Source organism: Pteropus medius, unplaced genomic scaffold (assembly GCF_902729225.1).
Source record: "Pteropus medius unplaced genomic scaffold, Ma_sr-lr_union100, whole genome shotgun sequence".
In the NCBI taxonomy this organism is placed as follows: Eukaryota; Metazoa; Chordata; class Mammalia; order Chiroptera; family Pteropodidae; genus Pteropus; species Pteropus medius.
In genome coordinates, this window is record NW_024340698.1 from 6,312,639 (window position 1) to 6,338,994 (window position 26,356).

Below are 26,356 nucleotides of genomic sequence, written 5' to 3' on the forward strand. Positions count from 1 at the left end.
TCCTCTCCTGTGCTCGTCTTTTCTCTCTACTCTGGCCTCCTTTTACCATATCTTTTGATTCCTTTCCCCCTTCTGTCCTGTTCCTTTTACCCCCTGACCTCCTGCTTCTCCTTCTATCCTTTTCGCCTCCCTCTTGCTCTTTCCCATCCTCCTCCCATCCCTTTCTTCCACATTTTATCGTAAGCCTCCACCACAACCTCTCCATTCTCCCCTCCCTCACTATCATCCTCCTTCCTCATCCTCATCCCCTTCCACACTCCTCCTCCTCTCTGCTTTTCTCCCGCTAGCCCCCCTTAAAGCCTGCCTCCGCCCCTTAGCCCCCGCCCCCAGCTGCCAGTCCCCAGCAGCTCAGTCCTGCAGTGAGAGTGTTGGGAGTCCATAGCTAAGCACCAGGAGCTGAGCACTGTCCGCTGTGCCTGCCTGCAAGTCTCCGATATGGCTCAAGAGAAAATGGAGCTGAACCTTGAGCCTGACACATCTGATGGGGCCACCCTGAGGAGATCCAGCAGCGCTCCCCTGATCCATGGGCTTAGGTGAGCAGGGTTGGGGAGGAGGCACTACGGGGATTCAAGGGTTCCTCGACCCCCTGCAAGCAGTCTTCCTTCCCTAAAGTGAGAGTTGGAACTCATTTAGGGTCTCCAGACTGAGGGGCTGAGGACTTGTTTGCTTGACAGTGACTGGAGTCCTGAGGTTGAGTGAAAGTTTGATCTCAAACTCTGTGTGCAGTGTAGGGACAACAGGGCCCTTTCTACCTGGGGCTCTGTTGGCCCACTCTAAAAGGAACTACAAGAAGCTTCTGGCTCTTCTCACAGGTTGCTTGCCCTGCCTAATTTACACTACTGAACATCAGACCGAAGCCCCTGGAACTAGATTTGCAACTTGACACCTGTCTCTAAGAGCTGCTATTTCTAAGCTTGGTTTAGGAACCCTGGCCTTAACAGAGCTTTACTTTAATAAATCACAGTTTATCTCATAACTTGAAATTAAATGGCATGATCATGTCATATTAAGTGATTCAGATTCGTCGTAATGTTTTCAAATCCTAAAACTGCCTGAAATGCATTCCAGTGAATTAAAAAAAAAAAAAAAGAGTGGCATGTAGCTTAGGTCAGTGAAAACACAGGTTTTACAAAACAATAGAAAGAATCCACCCTTGAATTTTAGTGGTAGGGTCTTGTGGATAAGTCACCAGAGGGTCTATTTTAAGTAGAATCTTGTGATAGTGAACGTTAGGTTGGCAGACCTCCTGAGCCTATTACATTTCACTTTTATAAGTAGATAATTCATCTTAACCAATTTGCAAGACCCTGTATAAAAGGAATTAGTCCAGAATAGGGGATGGGAGTAGAGTTAGCCAAAAACATTAATCAAACACAGGGAAGGCAAAGACAGGTAATCCTTGTCTATAAAACTGATTATAATATCCTCAAAAAGGGGAAAAAACAGATTTATTATTTTTTTTCTTTCATTAAATTTTGAAACCTAGGGAAGGATGGAATGACTCCTAATGCTATCCTCAGTTCTACATTTATTTCTGATACTATAGGAATCAACTCATCTTTTTTGGTTGTCTTTTTAAATACGGTAGGCAAGCAATTGCTAGGAACTAGGATGATCCTGTTGACCTGCATTTAGATTGCTGTAGAAATAACATACTGTTTTTTGAATCACGATTTAAGTAATTACTTGAAAAGTAGCGTGATGATAGAAGAAGAGGTGAACAGACCAGGCCTAGTCCTAATTTTCTCCCTGACTGGCTATGATTATGAATGAGTCATTTAGCCCTTCTGAGTCTCTGTTTTCTCATTTAAAACATAGGAGAGCTGGATTAGGTGGTCTCCATGGTCCCAATCCTGAAAATCCTTTTTGACCTCTTATCACGGGCATACACTCTGCTGGGCACTGCAAGATATTGTACAAAGAGGAACAAAACACTTCTACCAAGTGGTTTAAGACACAGGCATAGTTTTCTTTAATAAAAGGGAAAGTTGGTGTCTCCGTAAGCATCTAATTTTCCATTGTGCTCTTTTGATTCAAAGGAGGGAAAGATTGCATTAGTTTTGTGAAGAGAAGAGAGGTTTCATAAAGGGCATGGCATTTGAGATGGGTGTTGAAGGAGAGGAAGGATTTTGGCAGATGGTGGTGGGAGGAAAGAAGGGCGCTTGAGGCAGAAGGGACAACATGGGCAAAATTCCAGGTATGTTTATTTAGTTGGTACACTTATTTTTTAGTCGGATAGTGGGGTTCAAAGGTAGAACACGCGTTAGGGCAATAGTGGGACATGCTGGTCAGGCTCATATTGTAGAACAGGGCTCCCCAGCCCTTTTTATGTCATGGCACACACAGAAAGCAGTACTGTTTGTAGGTCCTTTGGGGTAAACAGATGAGGCTTCTCATTTGTGTCTGGTGGTAACCGGTTTGGGGGGATGAGCTCTGAGCAGAAGCAGCTGGAGGCAGCCAGTCTCGAGCTCCGCCCCATGCCTCTCCTAGTTGTCCCCTAACCACCAACGGAGATCAGTATCTCCGCCAACCTGTAATCCACAGCACACCACTTAGGAAGCTCTGAAGAGGACGGTGAGGAGTTTATTCATTGTGTGAAATGAGGCATCGAAGATTTCATTGATAACTAGAGAATTGGGATTAATATAGTCGAAGAATATCTTAAATGAGAAGACATTAATAATTTTATTTTTATTTTTCAGTGACCTTTCACAGATTTTTCAGGCTTACCCATTTAAAACTCGGAGGAATAGTACAACGATTATGAGCCGTCATAGCCTGGTAAGTATAGAAGTAAGTATCCTTAGTGGTTTCAATTGGGGGAAGCACTTTCAAATGTAGTTCTTTCTTAAGATGATAATGCTATGCACAGATGTTTACAATAGAAAAAATTATTTTACCTATTTTGTTTGCTGCTTAATGATGTGGCCATTTTCAGCGCAAAAGAGGAGACCCGGTTAAAAATATTTCTTGCCTGTGGGACTTGGTATTTTTAAAAATTATTCATTGTTTTGTGTCACTACTTCCATCATGGTTGTGAGGTAAGTCAGGATTAACTTCAAATTATAGCTGAGAACAGTGGTCTTTATTTGTCCTACGATGAAAAAAAAAATCACATAAATGGTAGCAGAGTATTTATTTCTGTTGGCCAATGCTGTTTATCCAAAGAAAGACTCCTTTAAAATGTTCATATTTGTATTCTCAGTGGAGTTGCTGATCGTGACTGTTCTATATAGCCAGAGCTGTTGGGGATCACCTTATTGGTTGTGTTGGGAGAAATTTTGATGAGGTTTTTATATAGCAGCACTTCACATGTGGAGCCCACTTATCTAGTAACTGCAGTGTTCTGGAAGACATCTGAGATGTAAGCAAACAGATCTCTAAATGGCTGAACTAGATTTCCATAGTCTATGCACAAAGGTTCATTGGTTTATTTATAGGAGAGCCTCTCTGACCTCTGAATCATCTAAAATTTATGCACAATTATAATAAGCTTCCAACCCAGAAGTGTGTGAGAATCAGCAAATCAGAAGAGGAACATTTGGGTTAAAGGCATACTAAAGGCTCCTAGCAAGGGAGGGGGAAACTGAAAAGCAAACAGAAGTTTAAAAAAAAAAGATTGTGGCTGAGTATAAGGGCTAAGAACCTATTAATGGACCCTGAAGTGTCAATGGCATAGAACCATAAAATAATTGATGTTCTTATGGATACTCGTGTCTTCCGCCTTTTCTTAAATTATAGTAATACCCTTGCATGGCATTTTACATGTCACAAAGTACTTTCACACATTTAATCTCATAGCAATGCCAATGGAGTAGGCTGGGCAGATGTTTTTTTCCCAATTAAAAGAGGCAGCAGTTAGACTTAGCCAATATAAGGGACTTATTGCTACTTAAAATTAGTAAGTAGCAGAGCTGGGATTAGAATAAAGATCTAGTGCCATTCTGTTTGGTATAATCTGTTGAACAAGGGGACAAATATCACACTTTTAAGAAAAATTTCCAGCTCAAGTGGCTAAAAATAAGGGGGAATGTTAGCTATCTGGAGATTTGATTTACTTCGCCTCCTTCCTTGAGGATACTGGAAAATATAAGTACTTATTTTTGCTGTATATACGAAAGATGTTTCTGCATCAATAGCATAGCAAAGAAGGAAAAATTTATGTGCCTCTCTGTACTTCACTTTGCTCTTTTCTAAGATGTGAAGATTCTTATCAACTCTGTCTAGGCTCATCTCTCACTACTCCCTGACAAAAATACCCTAAGCTCTGGCTGCACTAAAATACCTACTTTGACTCACTGCTCTTTGTTGTTCTTTCGCCCCATCCCCTTCTGCTTTCTATCATAATATTGATTACATTATAATGAGTATATCACAGTGTACTCTATAAATCTCAATACACTTAGCTATGTGCTGTTTTAACCTACAAAAAGTAGGGCATTGATGAATGAAGTGGAAAGGAGGGAACTGATGAAAGAGACATGCAGAAGAAAAATCTTCATGATTTGACAACTGGTTAGATATAAAGACAGGGAGAAAGAGGACTCAAAGTGACTGCAGTTTTATTTCTTGGCGACCAGGGGAAAAGTGGTGCCTTTATTACCAGTAGAGAAATTGAGAGGAGTTGGTTGTTTAAAGGGACGGAAGATAAATTCTTTCTGGGCATGTTGGGTACAAGGTGCTACTGGCCCCATGCCATTTTCCAAAGCAATATGCCATATCTTTTTAAAAAAAACTCCACAAGCTTCCTATCTCACCACCTTTCACTTTCAGTAAATGACCCTTCTCACTTCACAGAGAAGACAGACACCTATCTTGTATACACGTCAGCTTTCTTCTTAAAATGTCTTTACCTTCACATGTGGTGTTTTCTCCTAATGATTCATATCTTTTCTGACTCTCCTGTCACTTTGCTTGGTCTGTCATCTCCGTTTTGTGTATTCACTCTCTTCTTCACTGGCTCTTTTCCTTTCACCTTCTTTCCCCGACTCACATGTCTAATATCTGGAGAATAAACTTTTTAAATTTTTTCATAGTTTTCTCTTTCCCTTTTTTCCTTTCTCCTCTCTGAGCTTTTTCAAAGCTTAATCTGTACTCAATTGCCTCTAATTCCTTGTCTACTAATTTCATGCCAACTATTTGGCCAGTTTGTAATCTTATTACTCCTACCAAAGCTCTGTTAAAAACCTGCTCCTTTAAAAGTCACCAGTGCCTACTTCATTGCCAATGTCAGAGGCCTCTTTTCTTCTACTTGAGCTCTTTGCTTTACTTCATCACCATTTACCAGCACCTTCTTGAACTTCTTGGCTTTTCTCTCAGCCTATACATTACTCTTATTTCTGGTACTAGACACAACTTTACTCCTCTGTCTCTCTTTCAGGTCTACTTTCCATTTCTGTTTAAACTTGATAAGTTGTACATCATGTAGATGCAGCATCTAAATTTCTGATTTTCTCCACAGTCAGCTTTTGGCAATCCTCACTTTGGCTTTCCTGATTATTTCACTGCCTTTGGGATTTTGTTCCCTGATGGACGCATCCATGCTCCCTTCACATTATTCCTGTTAGAGTCTTTCCTGCCTTATTTACTTGCCTAGTAGCTTAGTGTTTTTCAAATGACCTTATTAAGAGTTCACCAGTAAACATGTAAAAAAAAATCTTTTTACAAGGATTTTACTGGTAAAGTTCTTCTTTTTTTCAAAGTCTAGGAGAGGAAAAAGTCAAAGGAAGGGGTGGATAATGAAGAGATAATCTTTGAGATAAAATCATATTTCAGTGGATAACTTTAAATTTTTTTTTACATGAATTAGCTTTTGCCTAAACAACTTAGAGCAGTTTATCACCGTTTTATACTTCTTACTACATTAGTATTCAACAGTGTTTTACTAGATAGGGCCTTTTGTAACAGGATAATTGTCTTATTCGGTAGGGTAGTCCTATAATGTCATTTGCATTCCATTAGGGTATAAATAATGGTTGTTTACATTATGGCTATTAGAACCCTGTAAGGTCTGTTGATATGAATTGTACCTTACATTTTGTGATCAGATTGTGATTTTTTTGAAGAAACATAATTTGGTCTCCAAATCATTTCAGCTTTGTGCTATTAAACAATGGTGATCTAAGGGAAAGCAACAGTTATTTTAAAAATATACCTTGCCTTCCACATTGATTTTTCTTAGCTAGCGAGGTTTGTGGTAATAGCATTAGTGATCAAATTTTAGAATTTACTTAGATCATAGAAACAAAGTCTCCTTAATGCAGTTTTAAAGTGTTTTTGATAAATATTAATCATAGATACTATTATACTGGTCTTCTTAGTCTGTCTTCCTCCATTGGTGCATTGGTAGTAAAAATGAATAAAATCAGTTTTTCTTTCCCTTCTTATATAGTTCTTTACTTTAGATTAGTTGGGTAATGGATATTTCCAAGGCCTGGAGTCTTTATTTATTTTTTTCACATAAGTGTACAAATACGAATACAGCTCTGCATTCATTTGGGAAAAATGTTAAAGTTGGTGTCTGTTTAGCGACAGGTGGTGCCTTGAAGTTGGACACCTGGTGTACTTTGTAAAGACTGAATGTACTGCCTCTAGTGCATTAATGTTCACTGATTTAAAGAGCTAGATTTCTAAGAAGAATATGAAAAATTATCTAGAGGTTGTACACTAGTGCTGATTAGCAGATTGCTACTTTGTGATCCAGAAAATAGTAAATGTTTACTTTCTCTCCAGTTGCTGTCATCCTCACCTAATCGGATTCCAAGTAGCAGAGTGCATCAAATCAAAAGGGTAAATTTTACTTTTCTAGCACAGATTACAGTTTTCTGAATGTTACATTTTGATTTTATTTTCATTTTGAAGATGTAGATATCAGAAATATGTCAGGCTGCAACTGGTTAGTTGTTGACAGATTAAAATTCTTCTGAGTGTTCAGATAAAATACAGATGTGACATGGGTGGCAGTTTTAGAATGTCTGTACTGCTATTATGTCAAATAAGGTAGAAAAGTCTTTTTTCTTTTCTTTGAAATAAAGAACTTTTGCGGATAAGTATTATGTTTTCAGCACATGTTTGTCTTGGCAGGAGGAAGGCATGGATATGATGAACAGAGAAGCTGCACATGAAAGGTTAGCACTTCGCAAGAATAGGGCACAGCCTAATCTATGTCTTGTTTCTGAGCACTGATGGCCTTTCATTTTTGTTTATTTTAGGGAAGTGCAAACGGCAATGCAGATAAGCCAATCATGGGATGAGAGCTTGAGCCTGGTAAAGTATTCATGTTTCCTTATTTTTTTTTTATTTTCTAGAAACCTGTATATTGTTCATTGGCTTATTAATTATTCCATATATTTCTGTCCCTTCTGTTTCCAACTATGTATTCAGTTTTGATCTCTGCTTCTCCACTAGAATATTATATTGCGACTTTTAAGAATCTGTACATTTCTATTCTAAAACTGTAGGCATGTTTGAGTAGTAAAGAAGAGGTGTGATGTGCTGAATTTTGAATTATTGAAGAAATAACACTTTATGTTTACAGAGTGATAGTGATTTTGACAAACCAGAGAAATTGTATTCTCCTAAAAGGATTGACTTCACTCCAGTTTCTCCGGCACCATCACCCACCAGAGGATTTGGAAAGGTAGGCTTATTGACAAGATATTAACTCTTTTTCACACACTGAGCTATTTACTCTCAAACACACGCATAAAGCACTTCATTTTTAAAGAATCCAATGACTGGAAGGAAAATCAATGGAAATCTATGGTAGTAATTTGGAAAAAAATTAATATGTATATGTAGTCTCATTCATATGTATATGAGAGACACATAGCTAAATAATTCTAAGGATGTTGTTTCTGTCTTTTTGTGAAGAATATTTTGAAAATTGGAGCACTAGAACTATTTTAATATTAAATATGCTTTTCCAGCAATGTTTTTCACCATCCTTACAAATGTTTGTGAGCAGCAGTGGGCTACCACCAAGTCCCATTTCTAGCCCGAGACATTTCTCCAGGTAGGTGAACCTGCTTTTTAAATGTGATTGAAATGCTATTCATTAAAATTGTCTCAGATGAACTTTTTTCCTCAACATTTTATTATGGAAATTTTTAAACAGATAGCAAAATTGAAAGAATTTCACAGTGAACAGCCATAATACCTATCACCTATATTCCACCATTGACATTTTACCAGATTCATTTTTTGAGACTTAATGCCAGTTTATATTCAGAGAACACACACATACACAATAATGTTCTTTATAAGGATATATTGTTTAAGATCGTAGACCAGTCAAATCCAAATAACTTTTTAATAAGGTTTATCTTTAAAAAAAAAAAAGTGTTGTCAATATTGTGTTATAGAATGATATTAAAAGATAGCTTAAAATGCCATGTTATTCCATATTGCCATATGCCAGGTTAGATCATGTATTGACATTTCAGTTACTCAACCTGGAACACAGCATTTTCCATTTTTCCCTACATGAATATTCATTTTATTGACTTATTTGGCAGGCTGTAATGTTTAAGTTGCATTACATCATCCCATTTGTTTATTCTTTGAAGCAGGAGGAGTCAGAGTCCAGTCAAGTGCATTAGGCCCAGTGCTCTTGGTCCTGTTAAAAGAAAAGGTAAGTGTCGTACTTTTGATATTAAACCTAGCTGAACTTGAATTACAAATTAGAATATTTGTTTGAAATTACTTCAAGGCATGAATCCTTTTTCCTAAAGAGATGTGGATTATTCTTCCCAATGCATGCTTTACTGATACTAAATTTTGTAAATTAGTTATTTGATACCGTCTATATTTTTATACTTCATAACTGAATCTTATTCATATATTCATATTATCAATATATATTCCAAAAATTTTGCCTCTCAGTAATCTGAATATAAAAGAGTTGCAAGTTGATATGTTGCAGAAATATATGCTTATGTCATAGCAAATAGGTCTATAAACATGCTGTATGCTCAAATAAAAGCCACCACCAAATTACACTTTGGTGAAGAAAGAATTGCCTCATATTCAAGTCTATAGGGTTTTTGGTATAATGGGAGTGCTCTTGATTACCTTATTTTGAACCACAAAGCACTAAACTAAAACGATCTCACTCAACTCTAGTTTTAGCTGCTTATGGAAGACACCTGATAGAATCTATTTTTAAAAAGGCAAATTTAACACAGTTTTAGTCCTTATTCCTGGGGATATGACCACACGATTCCAAGTGTTGGATGTCATTTTAAACAAGAGTTTTAGCAATAATTTTAAAAAAGCAATTCAGTAAGTGGTTTCTTTGTACAGATCACCTTCAGGGCCAGTAAACAAATCAACTTTCCTCATGTTAGGTAAATGGATACTTGTGGGCTTTGGTGAAAATTTTCCAGTGATTCAGAAAGTGCTATATTTCGGACAACTTAAAATTAAAGATGGTGTGCTCTGGAAAATAGATCCTGATACAGTGACAATATTTGTATTTAGCGAATAAATTTTATTTTATAAACCATTAGTCTTTTTTCAATTCTCTTTAAGGAATTATTTACAATCCTAAGAACCTTCTCAAGAGCTACTATGTGAAAGTAACACGTGGAAATTAAAACTTATTATTATTGTCATTACTATGAATTTTAAATTTGTTACAGGCAATTGGTAGAATTAGTATGGTTGTTTAGTTTCAAAGCTATTCCAAAATATACCAGCAGATGGAGGGATTCTTTGCTAAAAAGGGCTGAAGTGTTTTGCTAAAGAGGTATTGTTGAAAGCCCCCTAGCAGCTTTTAAAAGCTGCATATTAAAGTATGGAAAAAGCAAATAAAAATATAACCTTTCCTGAATTTTAGTAATATTCATAATAGCTCAAGAAGAAAGATAATATGAATTAATTGCTAATATGGAAAAAATGTATGTTTTATTTGATTTTGCTTGATCTTTTTCCATCTTGCGAATTTTGTACATGTTTAAGTTCACAGTTACTAATTACCTACTGGAGTATAGTTGGGACCACGACTTAAGTTTTCTTTAATATTCCATTTTATAGCTCAGATAAAGAGCTTCAAAACCAAGGTGTGTGCATGTTTTAAATCATAGCTTACTTGGAAAGGAGATTTTTCTGTTTAACTTAGGGTTGTCTCTTTACTCCTGGTGAACAATATTAAGCATTATTCCTTTAATACAAAGTTTTTCTATTACCAGTTCTGAGAAAATCTATAGGATTGAGGTAGCCTGTACAGTACCAGTTTGGTGATTTGTTTAATAATTGCTTTCAGTTATGGATGTGCTTTCAAACTTACAGTCACGTGCCCCTTAACAACAGAGGTATGTTCAGAGAAATTCATTGTCAGGCAATTTTGCCATTGTACGAACATCATAAAGTACACGTACACAAACCTGAATTGTACTGCCTACTACACACCTAGGCTATGTGGTACAGCCTGTTGCTCCTAGGTTACAAATCTGTACAGCATGTTACTCTATGAAACAACATGAAAGCAAATCAAGCACAAGAGAAAATGATGCAATCAAGAGACATGGAAACTGTGAGACATATGAGGCTGCTGCCAGCGTAATATAGCATGCTGTTTTACAGCAAATGTGTTTTTAAAATAAATCGAAAGAGTAGACTCTAAAATAATAATAAAAAGTATACTAAATACATAAACCAGTAACATAGTCATTTATTGTCATTATCATGTACTATTCATAATTGTATGTGCTATACTTTTATACGACTGGCAGTGCAATGGGTTTGTTGACACCAGCATCACCACAAATGTGAGGAATGTGCTGTGACCTCACTAGGTGATAGGAATTTTCCAGCTCCATTATAATCTTTAGAACCACCTTCACATATGTGTCCCGTCATTGACCTAAGTGTTATCGTTATGTGGCTCATGACTGTATTTTTAATCTTCATTTTCACTCTGTAGCCTAAAGCAACCTTTGATTTTATACAGTCTTCAACAGGCTGAATACTTTTTAACCATTTGACTTCAACTCAGGAAATGTTCTGATATTAAAATATATAAAATCAATTGTCTTTACTAAATCATCTGCATAAATTATTATTCACTGTGAGTTTCAGCTGTTCAGAAATACTTTATTTCTACTGTGGTTAGCCTTGATTTATTTTGCCTGATGCATTCAGTGTTCTACTCTTCTATTAAAGAACATAACTGCTATATATAATAAATGAGAAGGCTTTTTTTTTTTTTTTTAGGATTGCTGACTTTTTGGGTGAGGTTACGTGGAAGTATAATTCTTCTACGTTAAAGCATATTGAAGAATACCTTTCGGGTAATAGCTTAAAGTAGTATTCTGAGCTCTGGTTAAACAAAGATGACCCCATTTTAGCACTAAGTCTGTAAAACTGTTTTACTGTAGCATCATCTCTTTCTGTTTTAGGTGAAATGGAGACTGAAAGCCAGCCCAAGAGGCTCTTCCAAGGCACTACCAATATGCTGTCTCCGGAGGCTGCACAATTATCTGATCTCAGTTCATGGTAAAAATAAATAAATAAATAAAATCAAAAGGATATTAGGGTATGATCTATTTAAAAAGAACTACATCAAAAGCATACTGTGCTCATTTAAAAGATATTCAACTTTTTATCCATGCTCCAAAGAAGGGAAATCTCCATGGAGTTGTAGGTAATGTGAAAAAGCAGATCATTTGAAAGTCATGAGTACTTCTTTGGAAATGTGTATCATTTTTGGCACCTTTACCTTCATGCCTAGCTCCTGTTAGGTTAGCCTCTCTTGTAGGTGCTAATGGTGTGGGAGAGTGTAAACAGCTGGGTGGTGTGAAAAAGAGTTTCTTGGTTGTTCTGGATAACGGTGTACTGATTACAGCTGCTCTGCCTGCGTTTTGTACTTTATCCTTTTTTTTACAATTAAATTTCAATTAAAATTGGCATTCAGTATTTTATATTAGTTTCAGGTGTACAACATAGTGGTTAGACATTTATAAAATTTATGAAGTGATCCTCTCAATTAGTCTGGTACCCACCGGGCACCATACATAATTATTACAGTATTATTGACTCTCTTCCCTATGCTGTACTCTATCTCCCTGTGACTATTTTGTACTTCTTAATCTCTTGTCTTAGCAGATGCCAGCATTCTCTTCAACATGGCCTTTTCTACATAGCGTTATCTATTGTTATAAAATATTTTTGAAAGTTTTGGGGAATTTCGTCACAATGCTAACTAAGATTTCATTTTTATAGTAACACTTCCTGATTCTCTTACTCATTCTAGTTTAGGTGTCTAACTTAAGGCCCTTAAGTGTTTTTGTGCTAAAGTTAACTTATTTTCCTGTACCTGAAGTTGAGCACTGGGTACTGATTGGAAAGAAGAGAAGGATTAATAGCAGGTAATAATTTGAAAATTTTAAATACATTCTGATCAACTCACTGAGCACCCATGTTCTAGACACGATTGTGTATTGCCTTTTAGAACTTTCTGTTCCCTGAGTTTTATGGCTGAGTGTCTTTTTTAAGAGCCCATCCTTTACAAGGATGGTGTCCTCTAAATGGAAGAATTGTGTATATTAATCCTTATAAGGTGTAAAGATTAGATTCTTTTTCAAGTCACATATTCCATGTTTTGTGGAAGATAACCTATATTTCTAGTCAGGTTATTCTAGTTTATTAGACTTGTTGATCACTACTGTTCTAGCCTTGGAACAGATGCTTTTTAGATTGTTCTAGCTATTTTCAGCCCCACAGTCTTTCTTCTCTCTCATTTCTGTCTGTCCTTGGTAGCTCAGTGAGCTAATTTTGGTTTAGAGTGCCTTTCCAGGTATGTGGATGATTGCAAAGAGAAAACTTCTAAAGCTTGTCAGGAGGGCTAGTGGATGAAACTCTATACTTAATGGAAACTACATATCGCTTTTATGGTAAAGTGTGTTTTAATATAGGTACGCAGCATTATAAATAGATTTGCTTACCCAGTTACTAACCAAGTAACCAAGTTAAGTAAAAGACATGAAAGAATTTTGCCAAGCTAAAAACATACACACAGGGTGAGGTAATTTAAAAAAATATATTGTTATAGGCTGACTGAGCAGGATGCCATAAAATAGGTTTGTGCAAATAAATAAGGAAAGAGAAGGCAGGGTATTTACCAAGAGTCTGCTCTCCTTGTTCAGATGTTTATTCCTCTGAACAGCACAACCTAAGCTATCGACAACGGTGGCTGTTGTGAGGTTTCTATTTCTGTTGCCACTATTCCCATTCTTTGAAGACCTGTGGCTATGACAGTCCTGGGAACATTGGTGATGGAAGGTACTTTTAATTCATAAACACAAAAAGTTTTCCCTCACACTGGAGAGTGGTAACAAGCCAACGTATGACTCAAATAATACGTTAAAAGGAAATTTATTACTCACAAAACTAAGTGTCAAAAATATTTAAGTAATTAAAAATTCGATTTATATTTTTAGTAGGTTTGTAGCATCTGGACTTCTGAGGATATTAAAGCTTACTGTTGCACTAAGATTTTTGGGACACCTCGTATACTAATATTGCTGACATGTATGGCTACAACTAAGAAGTTTTAAATAAAAGTTATTCCTGACATGTAATAGTTTGATCTTACTTTTGCAGAAACTTTTTTCTATCTCTTTAATGCTTTTTCATTGATCAGACATCCATATTATTAGAAATGGGGCTAAGACAGGAAGTAGCTGTGTTCTGGCTTTTGTTACCAAAGATAGCAATCTACTTGATAACAAAACTAAGGAAACCATTTTTATACCTTTTGGGGAGTAGAAAAAATATCAGATCATTAGTAGATGTTATCTCAACATTTAAATTGCTATAGTTTGTTCCCTGCCCTACCCTGCAAAGAAAAGATGGGCTTTAACACTTTAAAGTTTATATACTAGATAGTAATCTTTAAAATCTGACATCTTTGAAGTTCAAATTAAATGTGAAGTCTGAGGATAGACCCATTTGGAATTATGTCCAGAGTGCCAACTGCTGCTCAAAGAAATAGGCCTACTCTTTATATCATATTTTTTACTAAATGAAAATTCTGAAATCTCTGCCAACCAAACTTGGGGAACATTGTCACCACAAGGCAGGAATTATGTCATTCTGCATTTAGTCCTTGTGAACCTCAAGAGTTTTATCACAGCTTGGAAGTACACCTTTGCATGGTGCTTTGATTGTTTTAGTATGTTGAAAACTCTTGTTCTGTTCCTCATTCTTTTGGGAATCTGTGGCATGAAAATAAAGAAATTTTCAGGGCTGCTCGTCATGTACTGAAGATTAAATAATAGTCTATTTCTCCTATAGAAAAGGAAAAAGTCTTCTATGAGTTTTCTTGCCCGGTGCATCAGTGTTAACTTGACTGCTAATTTATGATTTTAACATTTTTTGTTAGATTTATCTTAGTGATTTTAATATTATTTTTAATGTTATATGTGTCATGGCAAGAAAATTTCATACTGAATATGCGACATTTACAAAAATTAGATTTAATCATGATTAATAATAGAAATGTATGTATATATACATATATATATATAATGTGTGTGTGTGTGTGTGTGTGTGTGTGTGTATCTCGAAGATGTTTATGTGAGCAGCTTAGATATCTGCAGATACTTTTAATCTCTAGTCCCCAATGTAACTGCGGAAATGATCATATTTAAATGTGTAGTTTTTAAAACTTAGAGATTATATGGGAAGATAATGTTGGGACTTCGTAAGATAAAATAGTAGAGGCTAGAGAACATGTCCTATGGACCAGTTTAACCCACATCGAGGCATAGGGGATGATGCTCCATAGTCTTACCTTATACCAAAATCTGCTGGGCCTGATAGGGCTGTGTCTAATTTCTAGTGCATTTACCCGCCTGCCATTAATCTGAGAAAACCCAGTTTATTGGCTGGACAAGGCACAAAGTGGCTCAGCCAAGATGGGGTGAGAGCACTAGTCACACTGGGCATCCTAGTTTTGTTGTTACTTTATCATTTGAATGTTTTAATTCTCTTGCAGTTTCACCTTTAGTTTTTTTTTTTTAGACAGAGGACACTGCTTTACCAGTCATAAGTATTTTTGGTTGTGTGGTTCAAATATTGCCTCAAAATATATATTCAGTGGCTAGAATGAATTAGTTTATTTTTGATTCATGTATTTCTATTTCCAATTTGGATTGTCTAGGTTCTTTACTTTCTTACCACTATCTGGCTTTTGGCCATTAGTCTAAGGCTCATTAACACCTCCATTAGAGCTTAAGCTAGGAAAGAGAGAAACTCAAATTAGACTATACTTTGTTGCTTTTAGAAGATTTAATAGCAGGCACAGAAAATCACTTTTGTTCAGTAATCTCTCTATGGATTAAAATATCATCTAAGTCTTGCTTTATGCAGACGTACTAACAGTGGGTAATTGGTGACCTGTAATCTGTGCTTCCATGACATGGGTAGTAGTGCCAGATTAATTAGCACAGAAACTAGATTTTAGTTTAGTGAGAATACCTGGTTAAAGGTTTACTAAGTATGAAATGACATGTTCAGATTTATATATTTTTTCTTGGTAGCTTCCCATTAGCTTATTTCTCTCAAGATAATCAACAGTATTAGATGATAGATTTCTGTGCATGAGTTATGTTCTATGTTTTTGAATGAATACAGAAGTCACCTAAGAAAGCAGATCTTATTACAAATGGAATCTTTTAACCCAGATCTCACCATAAGTCTGGTTGTGGGAATAAGAAAGTTTTTATTTATATTCAGATTATCTGCTTGGTGGCCAAATTTTAATCCAAGCCCGTTTCTTCCTGCCAGGTAGCATAGAGCATGTACTTTGGCTGCCCAGTCAATATGTACTTTAGGAAAGGAAATTCATTTTAATATCAGTCTAGGCAAAATGCTGCAGGAGGAAAAAAAAATCACAGATGTTCCAAAGCAAATATAAAGGTCTTTTGATTTTCCAACATCTTAGATTATCTATGCAACTCTCATTCAGTAGTTTGAATAATTCATATTTTAGACCCATTTGCCTTTTGGTTGAAAAAATATCAGAGCCAGCTAAATTTTCCAAACTTCTTTCTTAAAAGTGGTATTATTAATGATGCATTTGACAGCAGTGAGCATAAAGCAGGAATACTGTGGAGTACATTGTTTCCATTTTTATTTTTACTTTTCTGAAGCCTATTTGTATTCTGTCTCCACCTAAAAACAGTCCAGAGGCAATAGAACGAAATGACATTTTGAAGAAAAATAGAGTAGAGGAGCAGCAGGGGAAAAATTACATTTCATTGAGGGTAGTATAGGGCCCAGAAACTTCCAAATGTACCACAAGTTGCTCAACACTAGAAATATATTTACTTAGAAATTCATAAAAATGATAATATTAAAGACTCAAAATATTTAGCCTTAGAGCACATTAGATCAGGATGGGCTTTTGCAAAGGAGCTAGTGATCAAACTTAAACTAGAACCCATGTTTCCTGATTCATGATTTCTTCTCCAATTCCGTGCTTTGTTTCCTTTTCAAAAATAAAAAGTATGTGTATGTAAATCCTAAAACTGCCTGACTACCTCTCTAGCTTTGTCTCTCATCGTGTTCTCCTTACTCTGTTCTACAGCCACACTAGCCTGCTTTTGGCTTCTAGAACTACCCTTGCTTCCTCCCAAAGCTTACCTAGTTCATGCCTACTCATCTTTCAGATGACAGCTCAAATATCACTTTTGGAGAGCCTTATTCCTCCCTGTTCCTCCAAATCAGATCAGATTGCCCATGTTACATACTCTCAGAGCCCCTTGTATCTTTCCTTTATTGCTTTGATCACAGATTATAATTCTGTATTCATTAGCATAATTATTTCAGTGTCTGTCTCCTGCACTCTCCTGTAAATTCAATAAGGGCAGAGACCACGTCTGTCTTATATATACCATTGTTTTAGCATACTTCCTGAACTTGGCAGGAACTCAGTAATATTGAAATAAATGAAAAGAGTGAATTTGGCCCAAATATAGAGCATAGAGCTTATATGTTGGCTTGATGGGAATCAAAGCCAGAAAGGCAGCCTGGTGCTAAATTGTGAAGGCTCTTGATTGGAAATGCTGAAGTATGAGGCCAGAGTTATGAGGCAGGCCAGAATGGTTATTGTGAGCCATGAGGCCCTGAGCTGGGCTGTAGAGGCTCCTGGGGCCCAGATCAGGAGTTTTAGTGGAAGGGTAAGAGCAGAAGCCAGTTGTCAGGATTAAAGAGGTGAATGGACTGTGAGTGTATTGGATCGGTGGATATAGAGCATTTATTTTAGAAGCTTAACTGGAAGTAATGAAAGGGATCAAACAAAGACATCTTTTAGAGATGGTGGGGAGACCTTAGGGTTTTTAAAGCGAGAGGAAAGGAAACAGTGTAAGAAATTCATAAAATGAGAAGACTTTAAAAGGCAAATAATGGAGGAAATTATGAAAAAAAAATGTGTTTCATTTGAAGGCCTCTTGGGAGTGGAGAAGTGATAAACTGTGGGGCAGTTGAAAGACTTGGTTCTGGGCTACAGGAACCATGAAGCAATGTACTTGATAGAATACTTCAGACAGTCCAGAGTAGGTACCTCAACAAGTAACCATTCCTTTTACTCTAAGGCTGATGGGAAGGTAAGAAGATAAATAGAAGGATATAAATCTCTTGAGCTGAAGGTAAGGGATCTCCCTCACAAAAACCATGGGAGCGCTTATTATGTGTTGGACAATCTGGTGCCTCCAGGAGAGTACTCAAATGATACAGAACCTTGAGTGTCAGACTTTGGGTTTCCGTGACTTTGTCCTTTTGCGGGGGTATCTGAATATAGTACATGATGTAGTTCATTGCTGTTGCTTTTGTGCTTTTTATTTACAAACGCTTTACTGATTCATGAGTTTTTAAAACTATGCTGTTGCATGTTATGTTTACCTTTACCCTGATAGATGCATCTGCTTATAATTCTTTTTGCTTTGTCCTCAGTTCAGATATTTTGGATGGCAGTAGTAGCAGCAGTAGCAGCAGTGGCTTATCCTCAGACTCACTGGCTAAAGGCAGCACAACCGCAGAGTCTCCAGTAGCATGCTCCAATTCATGCCCTCCGTTCATCTTGATGGATGATCTCTCACCCAAGTGACTTACCCATTTCTGATTCAGTGTTTTAACTGCTGTTTCTTACATAAAACGTTCAGTGAGGAACGCAGAGAACTTTGATCCATAGTGAGGATTAAAGTGTTACAAATTTAAACCATTTTGACGCCATTCTTTTTTGGCATCTCTCTTCTCTAAAGTTCAATTTTACTAGTGTAATGACCTTACTTATGTCTCTTTGCTGATGTCATTTTGGATCTAGTGACTAAATCTCAAATATTCATTTTTGATTGCTTAGAGTCTATATTTTCTCAGTGCCTCAAAGAGCACCCATTTTAGAGTATATGTTTAAAGAAAGCACTGATGTGTTTTTGATAATGGTTCTTTTTCCCAGCAGTGATATGAGAGCTACAGTTGATCAGAAATTCTCTTGCTTGAGAGATATTTTTGTCCTCCGTTGACTACATAGTTTCAGATCTTTTTATTTCACAATAATAGGTGAATTGCTTTTGATTGTATTAAATTTTTATTTTTCTCCATCAGCTTAAAGTATATTATTTTGTTTCCCTTTTCTGTTTGAGCTGCTTACTTGCCATTTCTCACAGAGCGGAAGAAACACGTAGTTGCTTTCATTACTACCCATGTTGCTTCTTAGCTGTTGGACTGTGTGAGGATTGGTTTTAGTGCTGAGAATGTAAATGGACTTTAAAGGATGCTTGTAGTAGTCACCATAGGTTCTTATGTATGACTTAGCTACCACAGTTGATATTTTTCTGCCTAAAGCTATTCCCTTAAGGAGTATATAAAATATTGTTAATGTTTCTAGGTGGTGTTATCAAGGAGAAGAAATTCCTGCGTTGACCAGATGTGTGGAGCATCTACAAATGAATGAATAATGTTATTTACACACAAACCACTGTGTAGAAAAGCATACATGGAGCTTGACAGCTTGTCTTGGGTGGTATTATGAGGCCTGAGGTGCCTTGGGGTACAGTGCTGTGCTGTAAAGAAATATATCATAAGGTAGGGTAGAAAAGGGAGCTTTATGTGTCTGATTGCCACATACTATCTCGATTGCCGCTTTTTTCTGATTACTTTTTTTGTCATTGGATTCATTTGTTATGTGGTGAGTGGTGCTGCTGACTGTGTTTTGGTCATTGTGTAGCCACCAGAATCAGAATCCAGTTCTTGTTCATGCTGCCTTATAGCAAGGGCAGTCTAATATCTACAAAGAAGCTTTTAGGAGCTGAAAAAGTCAGTGTCATTGTGCATTCTGCTTTTAAGAAGCTGCTTGAGCTGTGAACAATGTACGTGATAGTAAGTCCGAGGTACCAAAACTTATTTAATTTTGAAAAGAGGGAAATTCTGAATGGAGCTATTTGAAAAACCTGAGTATAGTCTATTGCCGTGTTATTTATTATTTAAAACTAAAAAATGTCTGTCATGATAGATTTCTTTTAATGTTCAAATATCATGGATGAATTATCTGTATTTAATATGCAAATTTGCCTTCTAGGATCATAATCCATTTTTCAGTGAATGTAAGAAATGAAAACTACTGCGTTTGTATCTTTTGAAGGCAAAGATCCTTGAATCTTAAAGGAAGATGTTGCACTTTGCGGGTACTCACAAACTAGTAATACTCTATGGCTCGAAGGGAAACCTGTTCTCTTTGAATTGTAAGAGAGCATCACTTGGCAGTAAGTTGTTTTCTTACAGCATCAGATGTGTTGCTTATTTTAAACCATAGTAACCACCATACTGGCCATTAATGGCTTTCTCATAATTGCTTTCACCTGTGCAAAGTCCATAATCCTTCAAACCTAACATAAATGTGTATATTATGAAGATTCTTCCCTTGTATGCCATTTCAAAGCAACATTACTTCAGTGTTATTCAGTGTTTATTCTGTTTGTAAAGAACCATGTTAAGCTGTTTCTGCCTATATAATACCAAGAGATGGTTTTATCTTACAGGATGTTTATCCACCCTCACTCTACTGTCGTTTTGCCTTAAAGGGACACTTTTGGCCATCATTTTTGGGGCTCTAATTTAGAACTTTTAAGAAATAACCTTTGGAATGTGATAATATTTATTTTTGAAGTTCTATAGTGAGGTAGAATTGGGACAGGAAAATGAAATTGTTCCAATGGGAACTAGGAGGCAAGACGATTCACTTTATTATTTAAACCAAGTTTTGTCTTTATTGTTTAAATTGACTAGAAAGTTAAGTTTGTGCAGGGATTGTTTTGAAATAAATAAAAGAGATGCTAACCTTCAGATGAGCTTGGTTGACAGTACCCCTTTATTTTTATATAAAGTTTAATATTTGAAAAGCGATAGTTGTTATAAATTAAAATTCTTCCTAGTCTAATATTATATCATATTTCAGGCTTCTATTTGAAAGATGATATGATAAGAAAATCCTATAGATGCTCTTTTTGCTTGACTGACTTATATAATCACTGTATTTCATGAAAACTGCTTTTGGAATAATAGGAAATTTTGTGAAATGCTGACTTTGTGTATATCTTAGAATGCAAATTTAATAAAGTGTGTACACATGTATAAAATTCTGTTAATTTTTCAAAGTCTATTTCTTTTTTCTTATTAATAATGATTTTTCTGCCTCCATAGCCCAGTATTACATTCTCTGTGTCTAATCGTAGTCAAGTTTTGAATGAAAGGGTATCAGGAACACAAAAGAACTAATAGCTGTATTGAAGTTTGGGCTGTTTCTCAAAACAGATCAACTTCTCCTGGTAATCTGTCAAATTTTCAAGAGCAGTTTGTAAAATTTGACAGCTTAGAAGGTTCTTGCCAAGACCATACATATTTCTTACTTGTTTTCAATTTATGTTGTTTTTTTTTTTTATGTATTCATAAGACTAAATTGTTTTTAGAAGAAAGGAAAAAATAAAGGCCTTTTATGCATGAGGTTACAGACACTCAGTTTTCTTTTCAGTATTTTAAAAATCTGTGGACTATTTTATTTTATGCTTCCAGATAAGTTGTGAGAGTAGCCCAAAGAACTCGCACATATCCTTCACCCAGGTTCCTCAATTGTTGACATTTAAGCATATTTGCTTTATCTGTCTCTCTCATGTATGTGTGTGTATGTGTGTATTTTTGTATGTGTATATATGTATGTACACACATTTTTTTTTCTGAACCATCTAAGTTACATGATACTCCATTATCCTTAAATGCTTCAATGAAAATTTCCTGAAGGCTTGGACAGTCTGCATCACCACATTACAACTGTCAAAATCAGGAAGTTAACTTTGATACTATTTAATCTACAGACCCCATTCAGATTTTGTCTGTGGTCCCAACAATACTCTTTTAGCAAAAAGGGAAAAAATCTTTTCTTCTGGCCCAGGATTCAATACGGGATCATGTGTTACACTTAGTCATTATTTGTCTGTGGTTTCCCTCAACCTGGAAGTCCCCCAGTCTTTCTTTGTCTTTTGTGACCTTCATATTTCTGAAAAATGCTGGCCAGTTATTTTGAAAAATGTTTTTTTCAGATTTGACTGATGTCTTCTAGTTACTAAACTCAGGTTATTCATTTGGGGCAGAAATAGCACAGAAGTGATTCTGTGTTCTCATTGTATCATTGCAGGAGGCATTTGGCATCACCATCTTCTTACTGGTGATGGTAACCTTGATCCTTTGGTTAAGATGTTATCTACTGTGTTACTCTACTGAACAGTTAGTATTTCCCTTTGAAGTTAATAAAATATTTTGTTGAGATACTTTGAGAGTACATAACTATCCTGTTTCCAAATCAAACTTTTACTCACTAGTTTTAGTATCCACTGATCTTTCTTGCCCGATAGTATTATGATGGCTCCGTAATGGCGACTCTAATTCTATCATTTCTTCTACATGTATTAGTTAGCATTCTACTGTAAAGAAAAAATGTTCCTTCTCTGCCATTTATTTGCATCGGTGTGGACTCATGGACTCCTATTTTAGTCAGTGGACTTTAGTCCATTACCATGATTATTTTGGTATTCACCTCTCAAATTTGGACAGTGAGAGCCCCTCCAAGCTGGCTCCTATGTCCTTTTGGACAAATCTCTATAATTTTTTGAGCGGTGTTTTACTTTCTGACAAGAAGTTCCAGTTTCATTCTTTCCTTGCCCCGGCCCCTGGGATCAGCCATTTCTCTAAGGAGCCCCAATTTCTTTTAATGGAGAATAGTATTTCGAAATCAAGGTATAGGCTAGGTACTAGGTATAATCATTGCCACTGGGGCCTCAGCACAGATGTACAGATCCACAGATGTTTATATCTGCTCATCTATTAAAATCATGAGTTCAAACTTATATCTCTGATTCCAGTTTAACCAGCACAAGGTTCATTCAGCATCTACCCTATCCATATTTATAACTCCATTCTCTGGTAGTTATAAACCAGGACAAACCTGGTTCCCTTTATCCTCAATATAATTGCTCATTTCTCCTATATGTAACCAATTTCTGACTCTGCCACCCTGGCTGCCTTGTCACCCACCACCGTCTCTGGCTCCAACCTGCATGCCCTTCCAGCCCCGCCAGCCCTGGCTGCTTCTATGAAGGGAAAGAGAAGAAGATATAAATACTCAAGTTTTAAACACCCCTGGCGTATACCACCCCTGAGCTTCTCTTCCTGTTGAACTGTTCGCAGCTTAGAGATTTCTTATATTTATCAATTTTACAAGTATTTATTGAGCCCCTTGCAGGGAACTGTAAATGCCAATTAAGTTCATGCCTTCAAGAAGACCATCTCAGTGGAATAAATAGAAGTTCACTGACCATTAGAAACACTGATTCAAATGCGTTGGGGGAGCACAAAGGGAGAGTACTCAACATAGGCTGTGCTATGCTTCTGGAATGCTTCCTAGAAAGGGTAACGCTGAAGCTAAATCTTGAAGAACAAACTTGGGATGGAGGTGGGTGTCAGGTAGAGGGAAATAGGATACATGCAAGAAGAGACCAAGGCACTATCACAGAAATACAAGTAATTTGCTAATTATGAGAAATAAGTTACCCCAATCGACTTTTAAAATGAGGCCAGAGAGAGAAACAGGCTACATTTGGTCTTTTCGGATTTGAGAGTCTTTAGTTTATGTAGATGGAAGCTATGGGTGTTTGTGGAAGCAGGAAGATTGTACTGAGGAGAGAGGTTAAGGACAAAATCCTGACAAGCATCAACATTTTAAAGGAGGTTGAAGGAGACCTGGGGTAGCAAAAAAAAGAAAAATGGAAAAAAACAACTAGTAGTTATAATGAAGCTAAGGAGGTAGTTGTCTCCAGGGTCACTAAAGATGACTGAAAACTGCCCATTGGACCTGATAATTAGGAGATTGCCTAGAGATTTTGTATGTGTACTTTTGGTGAGGTGGAAGGGGCAAAAGTTGGATTGCAGAGACAAGTAAACAAGGGTTTATTATCTCTTCTGACTAATGGAGTGGTTAAAGTTCCAAAGCTAAGATCCGAATGTAGCCTCAGAGAAAGAAGCTTCTACTTTGGGTCACTGAGGCCTGCCTACTTTGGACAAAGAGAATCTGTGCCCAAATTTTCTAACTTCCTCCTTTACTTCTTTCCCACCCCTTGCTCCATTACAATACAAAATCGTCCCCATTTTGTCCTCTGTATCCTCAGCAGCTAGCACTGTATCTGAAACATAATAATAATCACTCAGTAAGTTTTGTTGAATAACCTCATACTCTAACCAATAGAGGGCACTGAAAGAAAATCACCAGGGAGTGTTAACCTATAGAATGAGCTGGAATAAAGCTGGGGAAGTGTTAACTACTCACTGCCCTCTAGGAGGAGCACCAAGCTTCTTGCCTCCCACACATTCCTGAGGAAAACTTGCACGAGGAGACTTCCACGTACAGGTAATATTTATTAATATATATGTAACTTGTACCTTCTGTTTGTGGCATGCGATACTGATTTTTCATTTATGAGAGTGATATGTTTTCTGTTAAAACAAATTTAGCTGTTGAATTGTACACCTGAAACTTACTGGATTTCATTAACCAATGTCGCCATAATAAAAAAAATTAATAAAAACAAATTTAGTAAATAATATTTTTAAGTATATATATTTAAAAAATAAGTATAACAAGGAAAAAGTGAGTTCATTTAAGGAAACATCGTAAGCAAACTATAGTATATACATATGACCAAATTCTTCAAATTAAAACATAAATCAGAACTCAGATCCAGGAAAGTATTGGGACACAGTGGTGTGTGGAACTGTTGGTATAATAAAGAGGTTAAAAGCTGTTGAATCTGTGTGGAATGCTCTTTCAGGGTGCCTCTTTGGATTCTCTCTGGGATTCTGATTCTACTCTTCTGTGAAGTGTGGTAAGAGAAGTCTGGTACCTCTCTTTTAGCTTTTGAGAAGACATCCCCCTACCACCTTGACGGTCAAAGGGGGAACTTGTTTGGGGCTCGAACAGGGACCTAAAGAGCACCCCAGCCCTGGTTTGCTAGGTCCTGGTTTGTTTGGAACTGAGAGGTTTCCTAGGGACTTTCAGGGCCCAAACAAGCAAAGTCCCAGGCAAAGTGGGACCAAATCAGTCACCCGAAAAGGTTTCTTGCCTCCCTTAGGTGTGGTTTCTCTATGGTTTGTGTTTTCTTACTTATTTCTTCTGACTAAAGGAGTGGTTAAAGCTCCAAAGCTAAAGTCAGAAAGTAGCCTCAGAGAAACAAGTTTCTAGTTTGGGTCACTGAGGTCTGCCTACTTTGGGCAAAAGGAATTTGTAGTCTAACCCATTTGGCGACTACACTAAAGTTTGGAGTGAAAGCCCAAGCTAGTAAAGTGTTTCTTTGTCTGAATCTGTTCTTCAAGCACTTATCTCCCTATGGGGTGGAGGTAGGAGGAAAGGGAACTGTGGCTGTTGTAGATAGTAGGTAAAAAATTCTAGGATTTGTAATTCCGATTGTGTATATTTCCTCCTCAGAGACAAAAGTAACATCTAATAGTAGTGTTAAATTATTTTCTTCTTTATTGTTTTTCTTCATTTTAAATTAAGGGAAAAAGCTTATTATAAAAAGTTCAAACCTTAAAGAAGTATACAAAATAAACTCTTCCACAGCCTTCATATTTATAAAAGATACATATACATATTTTTAAACTTTTAATTGAAATATACAAAAAAAGTGTACAGTGTGATGAGTTATCAAACTGGATGTTTTAGGAATTTTTTAGAATGCTCTATGTGTCCTGGGTTATGGTGACATTGGTTTATACAGCTTGTGATCATTCATAGGAGGTAAATGGCTAGAAGTGGGCATTAGGGAGTGCTTCAGGACCTTTGGAATGTTCTGTGTTGACCTGGGTGATGGTTTATGGGTTTATTTTAACCAACTGTATAGTATTCCCTTGTATAAATATTCTGTGATTCATTTAACTAATCCTTAATTTTAATTTATGGTCATTTATGTTTTTTATAATTTATTAGTATATTTAAGTAATAACATACATTTATCTTTGTTTTTGCAAGTATTTCTGCAGGAGAGAATCTTAGAAGTGATAAATTGGTGGATCAAAAGTATGTACATTTTATTCATTATTTTCATTTTTAAAAGGTAATACAAGTTCAATGTAAAAAATTCAAATAGTAAAAGGGTATATAAGAAAAAGTCAGTCTTTCTTATACCCTTCAAACCCAGTTCCATAAGGTCCTTCCTCAGAAGCAACTAGGGTTATCAGCTTCAGGTGCCTTCTTCCAGAGATAGTTCGTGTATTTACATATTTTATAGGCACTCCTTAAAGCCATACCTCCACCCTACCAAGATTGTACCAATTTATAATCTCACCAATAGGATATGAGATTTCCCATTACCCACTTGAGATGATTCAAGGAATGATTTGAGTAAAAGAAACAGATTTCATTCATTTATTTATTGGCAATACATTCAAGTTGCAAAATTGAAAAGATACAAAAAAGCAGACAGTGAAATGTCTTCTTCTCATCTTCATCCCCCAGCCACCATAGCTTCTCTCCTCAAAAGCAATTGTGTTTTCAGTTTCTTGTGCATCCTAACACAGAAAGTTTCTATATGCTAACAAATACATCTATATGTTCTTTTTTTCCAAAATTTTGCACAAATGGTAGCATATTTGTATGAGTTATAGCTGAGTAACCTCCCTCTCCACCCCCTAAAACCTTAGTGACTTAAAACAATAGTTATTCATTTATTTTTTCCTGATGACTCTGTGTGTAACTTGCATGGTTCTACTGTTCAAGGTCAGGCTCGGCTGATCAGTTGATGAGTCAACTGTGGAT

General features: G+C 36.4%; 2 protein-coding genes across 12 annotated transcripts in view; both read left to right on the forward strand.

Annotated features, from left to right (window-relative positions):
- Positions 1–308: 308 nt before the first annotated feature.
- On the forward strand, positions 309–20,641 carry PABIR2 (PABIR family member 2). 11 transcript variants are annotated; one of them, XR_005655494.1, is made up of 11 exons: positions 309–533; positions 2,703–2,793; positions 6,733–6,789; positions 7,084–7,127; positions 7,212–7,266; positions 7,538–7,639; positions 7,929–8,014; positions 8,568–8,632; positions 11,400–11,496; positions 17,956–18,561; positions 18,890–20,641. XR_005655494.1 is itself a non-coding variant. In XM_039875165.1 (10 exons), the coding sequence occupies exons 1-10, from the start codon at positions 436–438 to the stop codon at positions 18,107–18,109; spliced, it is 849 nt and encodes a 282-aa protein (XP_039731099.1). In that variant the 5' UTR covers positions 309–435; the 3' UTR covers positions 18,110–20,641. The 11 variants fall into 11 exon arrangements, 10 of the variants coding, with proteins under 10 accessions (XP_039731099.1, XP_039731120.1, XP_039731105.1 ...); XM_039875165.1 differs by having other exon boundaries at positions 17,956–20,641; XM_039875186.1 differs by lacking the exon at positions 17,956–18,561.
- A 2,682-nt stretch (positions 20,642–23,323) lies between these two features.
- The window catches only part of PLAC1 (placenta enriched 1), a 183,066-nt gene continuing 180,033 nt past the window's right edge, over positions 23,324–26,356 (forward strand). The window contains exon 1 of the mRNA XM_039875196.1: positions 23,324–24,428. The gene's annotated coding sequence lies outside the window, so the exon portion shown is untranslated. The remainder of the gene's footprint in view (positions 24,429–26,356) is intronic.

Coding starts and splice junctions, on each gene's coding strand:
- PABIR2 (XM_039875165.1), top strand. CDS start 436: ATGGCTCAAGAGAAAATGGAGCTGAACCTTGAGCCTGACACATCTGAT. Junction 7,128..7,211: donor AGAGAAGCTGCACATGAAAG/GTTAGCACTTCG, acceptor TGTTTATTTTAG/GGAAGTGCAAACGGCAATGC. Junction 8,633..11,399: donor TGGTCCTGTTAAAAGAAAAG/GTAAGTGTCGTA, acceptor TTTCTGTTTTAG/GTGAAATGGAGACTGAAAGC.